Genomic DNA, 12,653 nt, shown 5'->3' with positions numbered 1-12,653 from the left:
TCCAGGGGTTTCCACCCCTTGGGGTCTACCACTTTTCAGCCTCTGGGGGAAAAAACCAAGGTCCAAACCACTACACAATGTAGTATGGAATAACATCTGGGCCTTAACCAGGACCCTCTCCCAACTTCTGTAAAAAATTAACCCTGACCTGGCAGAAACCAAGACAGGGGGAAAAAAACTGTTTATAGTAAAAATGGAGCAGTTAAGGTTAATATTTTTATTTGTACTATTTATACACTGGTCTAAAATATGTTTCTTCATTTTAAGGTAACTGAGCTGCACAATATCAAAAACATAACCAGACTGCCTCGGGAGACAAAGAAGCATGCAGTGGCAATTATCTTTCATGATGAGACATCAAAGACATTTGCGTGTGAGTCAGGTAAGCAATTGGTACTGCATCTCTAGCTTGAAGAAATCAAGTTACATGTCAAAGTCTGGCTCAGATGAATTAACTTACAATGCCAGATAGAAGTCCTTCGCTTAAAAGAATTCGTGGTAAACAAAAACTTGCAGTTTGAGATCTGGGTGTTTTAGGGTTTGGTAGGGTTGTTTTTATTATATGTTGAGAGGTGTTGGGGTGTTACAGAACTCTTTCTTCCATTATTTATCTTTGACTGCATGCAGATGGCCTAAAGACTAGAGATTTTCAATTAAACTTGTAAAACTGAGTGAAAAATAAGATGTTATTAAGTCAAGATGTGAAACATTCTTTTTTTTAAGAAGTTTTGCTATAGGCACTTACTAAACTCATAATTATCATGCCATTGCAAATAAGAGGTAAATACCAGCTAAAACCTCAGGATATTGTAAAGCAGGGTGTCAAGCAATCTGTGGTTTGAGCGACTACATAGCATAATGAATGAGTTGAGAACAAGACTTGGGCTTTATGGTACTACATAATGGCAGGTAGTTACTTGCAAGACACTGAACATTGCAGTATTAAAGTGCACTATTTTCTTGTTTGAAAGTACAATTGCAGACATCTGTGTCCTAGGGTATATTTTAATGGGAAAAAAAGTTTTTAAAAATAATGGGAAATTTTTTAATGGTAAACTTTTTATTTTTTTAGTGGCATATTTGAAAGGCATTTAAAAAGTTTATATATATAATACTATATATATTTTTAAAATATATACATATGTAAAATTAAATATAGGGTGAAGGGCCTAGAGGGGAAGCCATATGAGGAGCGACTGAGGTCACTTGGCTTGTTCAGTCTGGAGAAGAGGAGACTGAGGGAAGACCTCACTGCCATATTCAAAATCCTCATGAAGGGAAGAGAAGGGACAGGCAGTGATCTCTTCTGTCTGGCAACCAGTGACAGGACCTGAGGGAACAGCATGAAGCTGTGTCAGGGGAAGTTTACACTGGATATCAGGAAAAGTTTCTTCACCTAGAAGGTGGTTGGGCACTGGAACAGGCTCCCCAGGGAAGTGGTCACAGCACCAAGCCTGTCAGAGTTCAAGAAGCGTTTGGATAACCCTCTAAGGCAGATGGTGTGACTCTAGGGGATGGTCCTGTGCAGGGCCAGGAGCTGGACTTCAATGATTCTTGTGAGTCCCTTCCAACTCTGCATGTTCTATGATTCTATATTAATACTATCATAATAACATTGCATCGTGTACAGTCTAAATAATAAATTAAAGTGAAACAAAGTTTGAGAAATGTAGAGGAAGTTAAAAGTGTGTAAGGTCATTAATTATGTGAATTTTGGATCAAATTTTACGAATGTTGATATATATATCCCATCATGAAAGATGGATTGCAAAGGTGTGTTTTGAGTGGACAGAGGCTTGGGTGAAGTGGCAGACCACTGGAGAGCTTTTGGGCGGTGATCAAATTTCAGACCAAGACTGGTGATATAGTAGTAGGTGCCTGCTCTAGACCTTCTCATCAACAAGAGAAGACAGATGAAGTGTTCTTAAGAGAGGTGGAAAAAGCCTCAGTCCCAGACATTGGTATTCTTGAGTGACTTTAACCACAACAGTAACTACTGGAAGGCCAATAAGGCTGAACACAAGCAATCCAGATTTCTGGAACAGATTGAAGACAATTTGTTGATACACATGGTCAATAATATGATGAGGGGAGATGTTTGTTCAGGTGCTTGTCAGGACCCTTTGTCCTTGAGGGACAAAGAAGCCCTTAGCCTCTTCCATAGCCCAAAAATTAGTAGAACACAGAATGGATAAAGGCACTTAAAGTAGACAGAAAATAGGTTGGTTTTAAAAAGCCAAACTTGCAGCCAGTAGATGGTGGATCCCTCAGGGATCAGTGCTGGGACCAATACTATTCCATGTCTTCATTGACAACCTGGATGATGAGATGGAGATTACTCTCAGCAAGTTTGCAAGTTACGCCAGATTGAGGTGACCCAAATTGGGAAGGGAGGGCTGCTGTCAGAGGGACCTGGACAGGCTGGAGAAGTGGGCTGACAGAAACATTATGAATTTCAGCAAGAACAAATGAAATCTCTTGCCCTTGGGTTGTGGTAATTCCAACCACAAAGCACTTTTGGGGTCTACTGTCTAGAAAGCAGCTCTGCAGAAAAGCTCTGGGGTCCTGGTGGACAGCATAGCCTGAACAGCATTAGTGAAGGTGTTGACAGCAGGTACAGGGAAGTGATCTTTCACTTCTGTTCAGCAGTTGTAAGACCACAACTGGACTACTATGTCCAAGTTTTGTGCCCTTAGCACAAGAATACTGACATACAGGAGTGAGTCCAGTTAGGGCCACCAAGAGTCAGGGTCAGGAGTACCTGATGTATGAAAAGAGACTGAGAGCTGGGCCTATTCATCCTGAGAAGAAACAACTTCAGAGGATCTTACTGCTCCCTACAGCTCCCTGATGTGACAATACAGAGAAGATGAAGCTATAAAAGTGTCAGATACTTTGCTGTTTCTGAAAGACTACAAATCTTAGCTGTGGGCATGGTGGAGTTTCAATCAGTTTGCCTTTCTCCATGCCTTCAGTTTATCTAAACAGTATAAACTGCATCATAACTGTCAGATGAGAGAGATACAGTGTTTTGTTTCATTAATGTATGACTCTCTTGAACTCCAAGTCTTTTGTGTGTTCTGAACTAGGAGAATATGGTCTAAAACAAATTTCTTTGCCAAGTCACTTCCACAATGAATTCTGTCTTCTTAAAAGGAACTGTTACCATTTTCACTGATGCTGAAATGTGTCAAGTACTTCACTGTCTTTTATGAAACTTATCAAAGTTTAAGGAATATTTAGAGAACTGCTTATTATTTAAAACATTTTTTTTCTTCGCATGTTTAGTGCAGTGGTTCATATGGAAAAATGAGTAGACTTTTAACAGCCTCATGATTTATAGTGATGTACAGACAATGGGGTTTGTTTTGGCAAATCAGGCTGCTTCTTTGGTTAACACAATAATAGCTTCACTCTATTAATACCTCTTCTTTCACATGGCTTCAATGGGAAGGGAACATTCAAGTGGTTTTGACTCAAGTAAAAAATCTTCTAGAATCATGACTGGTTGACCTTGAATATTTTAGGACCCTGAAGTTTCATAATGTGAACATTTTTCCACCATGAAGTCTTTGAATGTACAGAAGCAGATACCTTGTTTCCTATTATCTTGACTTCCAGAGACAGATGGAACGACAGTGCCACTGAAACCTTGCAAAAAGTTTGCTGAGCATAGAGTCAATAATTCCTTGGAGATGAGGAGAAAGTATTACTCAAATCTGAGTTGATTTTATATGGGGACTGAACAATGTGACGTAGGGCTTTTGTCAGCATTGTACCAGGAGATGATTTAAAATAACAGTATCATTTTGGTTTTGATAGTATGAGCTGATGTCTTTCTCTCTGTGCAGTCTTAAAATCTGAGAAGCAGCACATTTTTCTGGCACATAGCTTTCTTAATTGTGGAATTAAGCACAATAAAATGCTATTCTGTTTTAAAATAGGTCTCTAAAGTTGCAGAACACTTTGGTTCTCCCCAGAAAGCCTGAGAGCTGCGATACCAGCCCACTGGGTGTGCTGGCTCGGAGCCTGTGTTTTTTTCCTGAGCTCCTGCAGCTTTTAGTCCCTCAGCTTGCTTATTGTCTTCAAGGCAGCTACTGGCAAGTCTGAGCCCTGGGTGGGCTGTAGTCTCTATATTTCCATTAGGATTTCAGCAAATTAGTCATCTGAGGTGCATCTAATTGTTGGTAATCTTCATTTGCTAAAGAAAACATTCTACAGAAAAACAAATAAAAATCCTCCATATGCTTTTGTTATCATCTAGCTGTTCCCATCCCTACCACCAGTGCTTCTGACATCTACAACAGCTGTAAAAATCTGTTCAATTCTGAATCCCTATTGAAATATTTTGAAGAACAAACAAGTCACCAATATTACAGTTCCCTGAATAAAAGCATGGGTCAACAAGTCTTTACAGAAGAATTATCCCCCTTCAGGAAGAATAGGAAGCTTCTTGCTGTCACTTAATCTATTTCTGGCATCTGCTCTAGCAGCAGAACCTTGTGACTTTGGTGATTAGCAAGCAACATTTTTAAATTCTCTGTTACCATGAGGATTGTTTCAGTGGAAATAAACTAATGAGAAGTCATGGCTGATTAACTAACATGAAAAATAGTCTATAACTCAGTGAACTTCAGACAGACTCTAAAGAGGGGGAATTCTTCTTTAGACCTTGAGAAATTACTGCTACCTTAGCAAGGAACATGTTACAGGTCTCAATTTCAGCCTCCCTGAAAATCATATGAAAGTTATTGACATTAAGGGAATTTTTACAAATTTATTTTTAACAAGAATCATGAAATTATGAGTTGCTTCAAAAATAGGGAAGTGCAAAACTTTCAGGTTGCTAACACATTGAATCTTGAGACAGAATTAAATGTTGCCAAACATATAAGCAGATTAAGGGGAGGGGCAGAATACCGTGAAGAAAATTGAAATAGTTTTGGGGAATTTAGCATACTTACTCCGACATAATAACAGTTTAAAGATGTTACTGTTGTCTTTTAGATACATAAAGGAGATAAAAAGTGGAAAGTTTTTAAGATATAAAGTGACCTTATCACAAGAACAAATGCAGAATATATGCCCAGTATCATTCTGTGTTGCTGTGGCCATTCAAATAGCAGAAATAACATAGACTGAAAATTCAGAGTAAAATTTCTAGGAGTTAAAAGAGTAGGATTCCACACAGCCTCAAACAAATCCTTCTTCTTTCCCACATGGTTTATTTTCTGCACTCTGCAGTGTATTATCAAGCAAATAGAGAAGTTCTTGTAGCTCTGGGTTCCAGCTACTGGGTTTGAGGTGCTGTCTTTCTCTGATAACTTTGTTAAAAAAAATTGTTGGGATGGGTTTTGTTTGGTTGTTGGGGTTTTTTTTTGGTTTGTTTTTTTTTGTTTGTTTGTTTGTTTGTTTTTGTGGGTTTTTTTTTGTTATTGTTGTTGGGGGCTTTATAAGGTAAGTGTACTGTCATATTTTGTATAGTTTATAGCCATGCTCAGATGCATGTATCTGTTAAGAAGCAATTTTTCCTGCAAGCCTGATATCTGTAGTGTGACTGTAAGACAAGTGTCTAGACTGAGACAGGTGTTCTGAAATGACCTTTAAACTCTCACAAAACTTGTAGATATGATGCAGTGAGCAATAGTGGCTGTGCAGGACCAGCAGTAAAATTAAATTGGTGGACATGAGTACTGATTAAAGATAGAAGTTTATGATGCTATTATGGAAGTCAGTAGCATGAGGAGGATTGTGCCTGAATGATAGCTAGCTTTCAAGGAGTGATGCTTCTGGGTTGCACTAATCAGTGGAGCTTGCTTTTCCCTTTGCCAGCAAAATATTAAGTGATACAAACCCCCCATTATTTTATGCTTAGTGGACGCTGGTTTTTTCACAAACCAGCACAGGTTTGTGAAAAATCTATTTTGATTTCTAAATGACAGAATGTGAGGAAAATTGATGAACTTGTAAACCTATTGATAAAAAAAATAGGGAGGTTGAAAATAGTATGAAGACAGAGATAAGAGAGAAAACAGATTAGGACTGAAAGGTGATTTTAGTGATTTGAGTATAGAATGAGTTGTAACATGAGGGGAAAATCACAGAGAAATCTTAAAACTGCAACTGTTAAACAAATGCAGATATTCCCCAAGATACTGATATTTTTCTTTCTACTGATATTTTATATCTTTCTTTCTGATATTTTCTCTTCAGTACAATGCCCCACTCTGTATAGAAGTAGATGAATTGAAGGGCTTTCTTTCTTTCTAGGCATGCATGAACTACAGTTCTAGAGTCATTACAGCCAACAAACATCTTAATTATTCTTAAAAGGCTATACTTTGGCCTTCCCTTAAAATTTTCCCTATTCAAGTCCTGGGGAAAATAAAATTGAGTTATTGCAAAGTGTTTATCAGCTACTCTATTTGAAAATTCTGGTTTAGGGATTTATTCATTCTTGTGCTTGTTTTGGCTCAATCCACCATTTTTATTTCTTGAATGTCTTTCTGCTGTGATGGTTACCTTGATAAAACTCTTTTATACATCAATAACATAAACAGTCTTTTTCTTCTGTATTCTTATACTTTCAGCTTTTTCTGAGTGCATTCAAACTGAGATAAGTAAGTGTTGTTATAACTCTGCAAAAAAAGTTTTACTTCATCGAAGTTGAAAGATTGTTCGTGTTCAAGTGGCAATATGGGTGTTCACCAATATGGGTGGTTTTTTTAGTTTTGTATATATTTTTTCTTTTCAGATCTTTTTTCGCTGTTTGTTGGTGTTGCTTTGTTTTCTTTAAAAAAGTAAAATTACATTTCTGCTATCATTTGAAAAGGCACAAATTCAGTTCATTTTTGTACTGAAAAAGCTTTTGGGCAAATTAGTACTGGTTATGGGCTGGGCTTTTTCTCCTTGATAGTTTTGACAAGCAAAAACATTATGCGCTGAAAGAATTTGACAGATGTCAGTGGAATATTAGATATAATTCATATTACTCTGTCCTTTGACAGTTAAGAAGCCTGGAGGTTTTGGATTAAGATTACTGTGAAGCATTAAGTCTTTGAGATGAAGCATCAATGATCATACTTGCAGTTATTACTAACAATACAAATGGCTACATGAGCTTTAAAAAAAAATTAAAGTTCCCGTTTTTGCTGTTAGTTTTGTGAGTTTGAAGCTCAAGAATCACAGAGGTGGTGGAAGTGAAGAACAGCTTCCCAAAAAATGTTTGGGTATTGGAAAGAAGAATACAAAAAGTTCACCTTTTGAATGCAGCAAAATAAACCTATATAGTTGAAACTATTCCAAAACATGGTATATTTCTTTGCTAAGGTGTCAGGGATTGTTCTAATAAAGTTTATGATCATGGCTTTTCTGCTTTCAGATTTTGCTTATATATATATATATATATATATAGTGAAGGAACCTACCCTCTCTGTAAAGCATATGGCTCACTGGAGATCAGATACATGTTCTCACTTCCCCACATACCACAATGTCTGAGATCCAAAAAAGAGTGAAAAGAAAGGCATTGAATGAAGTTAAATATGTTGCTCTGGATTCTTACATTCTCCCTTTTTTATCATAATATTTGAAACACTATCCACTTTCAGGGCAAAGTTCAGTCTGAGTCATGGTAATAAATGTTAAAGTCTAAGATTAATATTTAGAATGTATATTCTTTTGTTCTGGAGAAATAGTTCCCTTTTCGTTAATAATGAGTTTTAGTTTCTAATTTTTTTTCATTTTGCCTATAAGTATGCATCTCTGTTCTAACATTTATGAATTAGAAGTATTGGATTTTTCCTCTCATTTCTCATAATTGGTTGCCTGTTGATCCTCATTTTTCTTAGTTACCTGTTTGAAATACATTGTTAAAATTTTCTGACACACATTGGTAATAAGTATTACTAGCAAATGGAATGAATACAGAAAATTATACTCCATCTTCATACCCATTGATGTAACAGGTTCTGTGCTACTGCTTTCCATCCTTTCCAGCCACTTCTAGGTTATTAATTGACCACAGACTTAGTTCTAAAATTAATTAGGATTTTAAAAAATATTTTTGGAAGACAAACTCTTTTTTTTTTTTTTTTACTAGAATAGCCATATGCTAAATTTGAAAACAGTAGACACACAAGATGGTCACTGTCCTTTTAGCACTTCTTCCAGGCAGTTTCCTGAGCTGGGAATGCTGCTGCATTCTCAATTTGTAGGGGAAATGTGGGACAACAAGGAAATAAAGTTAAATTCCAGACAAGCATGCACAGGTGCTGTGACAAAATGAGTAGGCAATCTGTAACATTTCTAAATGCAGAAATTGGGAAAGGTAAACTTGCTCAGAGACTGCAATATGGGAAATTCTAAATTTAAGCCATGAAAAGTCAAAAAGTTGAAAGCTGATATTTTTTTTCCTTCCCTAAATTTTCCTTATGTAGTTGTGTATATTGCAGGGGTTATAGGGATTCAGTTGCCTTTGCTGTTTACATACTGTAAACTTGTCTGGAGACTCTTTAACAATGTCTAACATAATGGATCTAGATAGGTACTCTCCATGATATTTGAAAAGTCATGTCAGCCAGGTGAAGTCCCAGGTGACTGAAAAAAAGAAAAAAAAGGAAACATTGTACCCATCTTTAGAAAAGGTAGAAAGGAAGACCCTGGGAACTACTGACCTGTCAGCCTAGATGATCTTCAAGGTACCTTCCAACACAAGCTATGCTGTGATTCTAGGTAGAGAAGTTCAGTATTATTCTTTCTTTCTGGACAACTGTATTGAAGTGTAGACACTGTAGGTGCTTTCCTTAACACAGTTGTACTTGAAGAAATTGAAATTTGTATGATATATAAACTGCTCCCATAGGAACAAAAGTCAAACAAGATAGCTCAGATAATAGTGAATCATCCATTTTAGAGTGTATGTAGAACTCCTCAAGAGTAAAGGAGTTGAAAAAAATCTTCCTGCCTGAATAAACTGAGCAACTTCAGAAGAAAAAGAGAAGAGAGCAGGGAGATTTCAGCTTCATTTGATAGATGAAGTCCCAGTCAGCACCATCTTGAATTTTGAATTTAGAGAGATTAGGAGAATATGAATCTCAAAGCCTCTGCCCTGGAAGTTCAGCATACGGTTACCTTTCCCAGTAAGCATGGTGGAGGTAGTTTAGTAATGGTGAAATCTAGGATTTCAGGCGTATGGAATTATGGAATTGTTTGTTTGATTTCAACAGAAAGGTTCTTAATTGCTCATTTGTTTGTTTGGGTTTTGGTGTTGTGGGTGTTTTCTTTGTAAGCTGTTAAAAATCTGGCGAACCTTGTAGTATCTGCAAGTTCTATGTTTTGTACTAGAACAAAGTAGGTATTAGTGTGATGGCACAAGCAGACTAACAACATGGTCTAACGTTTGGCTACAAAAAATAAAAAAAAAAATTTCTTATCCTCTGGCTGTTTACCTTAAACTGAAATATATAAAATAATACATTGTGCATCTCTATACAACAAGATTTCTTTCTGATCTCATTTTGACATTCTTAGGGGTTGTGATAAAAGTACTGTGCCATAAATATCTTCTGGTCCTGTGAAACAAAAATAGAGAGATACTGTGTTATCCTTTATATAGCCATAAATTGATTAAATTAAGTTAAAATAATTTTTAATCATATTATAAGTGTGAAAGTCCAAATCTACTCCTTAATAAATAAATAAATAAATAAATAAAAAGGAGTAAACACATTTTATTGGAACGCAAGGCAATAAGGCACTACCTATTTTATCTGCTTTCATGCTCTCTACACCTTCTTTTTAAAAATATTCACCTGCTCTACACTTCCAAAAGGCATTCACGTGCAATAAGAAAAGTATTACTGGAAAACGTCAGAGAATTGTTATGAGTTTTATACATAAAATTTCCTCATATTTTTAGTTGTTATGAGCAGTTTGCAGAAGAGGGACAGGAAGTGCAATTTCATTAACTGGATGAAAGATGAATGTGCCAAAGTCTGGAAAGAAATCTGAGACGGAGGACTTTTCTCCATATTAAATATTTACTATAGATATATGTATGGATATAGAATCTACTTTCTCTAAAATATCCATGTGTGAGATTGTAATATAGATTTGCAATTGCTATTACTGGTAAGAAGCATGAAATATTTAAAAAAGTAAATGCAAAATAGAGAAATGTTTCTCTTGCTTCCTCTTCATCCACTTATTTCAGATCTTGCCAGATTCTTGTATTCCTTAGCCATACCTTGCTATTCATCACAGATATTGCACTTAAGAAAGTCGTCTTTCCATACTACTTGAGAATAGATGAACTATTTTCTGAAGCAGGAGTACATCCATGCCTTCTTTCTCTTGAAAAAAACCCTGCTGAGTCAAATTGCTGCATATTTTGTATGATGCAGAAACCAAACCCTCTCCAGGTTTGTTTTTTAATGCATTCTTACATGCAGGAGCCATGCTACGAAACAACACATTGTGCCTGAAAAGGGTGACATTTACAAGCAAATTTAATGTTTCCATTTTAAAATTACTTTTTAAACATCCATGTTACTAAACACTCTGGTGTTTGTAGAACAGATCAGGATAAGTATTTTTCATTGTATACTAAGCAAAGTAATTTCTTTTTTTCTCTCCACAATGTAAGAGCTTGGGGATTTTCTAAAAGTCTTTCTACCATTGTCATTGTACTTAAGGTTGATTTTTCCCCATGCTGTTTAGGTTCTTTGGCATCTTACCTTGATTTTATGATGAAGATCATAGAAGTGAACCCTTAATAACCACCACATTTGAAATTATGTTCTGATTGGCATTTAGACCATTGTAACCAATCAAATTTAATTATCAAAAAGTACAGAACAATGTTTGGTACATCTTGGGAAACCTCTCTGTCCTAAGGAAGTATAAGCTATACCTATTTCTAGGTGTATATGTATATTATTGTATATATGTAAATCAGTCCTAGAATCATAGAATTATTAAGGCTGGAAAAGACCTCTAAGATCATCGAGTCCAGTGATTAACCCAGAATCAGTGTATTCACCACTAAACATATTCTTAAATGCCACATCCACATTTCTTTTGAAGTCTTCCAGGCAGAGTGATTCCAGTGCTTTCTTGGGTAGCCTATTCCATTGACTTTCTTGGGCAGCCATTCCTGACCACCATTTCAGCGGTGAAAATTTCTTCACCAGTGAAGACATTTTTCATAATATCTATTCTAAACCTGGTGCAACCTGATGCCATTTCCTGGTAGGTTGTGTCTATTCTGTTTAGGGTTTTTTTGAAGATAATTAAAAGAAACTAAAGTATATCAGAAGTACTAAGATTGAAAAGAAAATGGCATAGCAGTATTTTGTTGAAACTAGAACAAAAGCCTGTTTTTTCCTTCTTGGTTAGTCTGCCCCAAGCATTATGCATGTGGTAGTCTTTAACTGAGTATTTTGTTATAAGGGCCTCTGCTGTGGTAGGTACTTTGGAAGAGAAGTGAATGAGACTTGGTGTTTTAAGTAGTTTTTTGTAAACCCAGGAGAAATGGATTCAATTTCTTTCCTAGGCTGATACTTTCTAGCACCCAGCACTACCAAAGGTAATAGTGGCTATTTGTATGGTTTCAAATCTGTTACTTCCTGTGTTCTAAAGATCATAATTTAAAAATAGATTTTTAAAATGTTCTTGTAGGAAGGAAATTCAAACAAGATGTTTTCCTTCAAAATTCAGGCAAGACTCCAGAGACTGATTATTGTAGTGTAGTTATTCTTCCCATCTTTTGGGCTTCTGACCCCCATCAGCATGATACAACTGCACTTGATGCTGAAGTCATGGATTCTTCAGCAGCCTGCCAGGCAGGCGGGCAGTGAGATGGGTTGATTTCTGACAGTGCATTTAGGTCTTGATACACGTACATTTAGTCAGAAAAGTCCCAGTCAGCTCTAGGAATAGCAAATTTTGGAGCAAATCATCAGTGCCTTGAGATTTATCCCGTAAAACTGTGCAGAAAAGTTAGCACCATGTTAAGGTATGTCATCTGCAAAGAGTTTCATTGTTTGATGGGCACAGTCAATAAAGAATTATTTTTTTGGTTATGTCTTCATGCCTAGATACAACCAGTCTTGGCTGCAAGCCACTTCTAGTCTACAAATAGTGCAGCTTTATGTTAGGAAAGCATCACATCTCTGCAAATTACCCATGCTTCTCATCTGGTTTGCAGTAGAGTTAATATAGAAAAAATGGTCACCTGCTCTTACCAAGAAACATGATACACCTGCAAGGAGGCAAGGCATGTTCAGTGACAATATTCAGACTTTATTGTTAGGTAAAAGAAATCTGCACTATCTCTGGTTCCAACATTCATATCTAGAACATAGAGAACATGTAGTTATGTTGTAGTGAGTTGACCTTGGCTGGCTGAGAGATCTCCACTAAGCTTCTCTCACTTCTACTCAGAAGGACAGGGACATACAATGAGAAGTTCATGAGTCAAGGTAAGGATGGGGACAATGTTCATGAAATAACAAAACAAGCAAAACAGACTTGACTTGGGCTACCTAGTAACAGAGTAGGATAGTGAGAAGCAAAAAACCCTGAAAACATTTTCTTTCTTTCTTTCTTTCTTTCTTTCTTTCTTTCTTTCTTTCTTTCTTTCTTTCTTTCTT

At 36.4% G+C, this 12,653-nt stretch overlaps 1 protein-coding gene across 2 annotated transcripts in view; it reads left to right on the top strand.

Annotated features, from left to right (window-relative positions):
* DOK6 (docking protein 6) overlaps window positions 1-12,653 on the top strand; it is a 245,601-nt gene that overhangs the window by 118,966 nt on the left and 113,982 nt on the right. For both annotated transcript variants that reach the window (XM_017819431.1, XM_017819430.1), the window contains one exon: window positions 268-382. In XM_017819431.1, coding sequence (XP_017674920.1) covers window positions 268-382 — 115 coding nt within the window. The remainder of the gene's footprint in view (window positions 1-267; window positions 383-12,653) is intronic.

This window comes from Lepidothrix coronata, unplaced genomic scaffold (genome assembly GCF_001604755.1).
Source record: "Lepidothrix coronata isolate B3197 unplaced genomic scaffold, Lepidothrix_coronata-1.0 Scaffold75, whole genome shotgun sequence".
Classification (NCBI taxonomy): domain Eukaryota; kingdom Metazoa; phylum Chordata; class Aves; order Passeriformes; family Pipridae; genus Lepidothrix; species Lepidothrix coronata.
The sequence above is the reverse complement of the archived record's forward strand: the minus strand, read 5'-3'. Positions and strand labels throughout refer to the sequence as shown.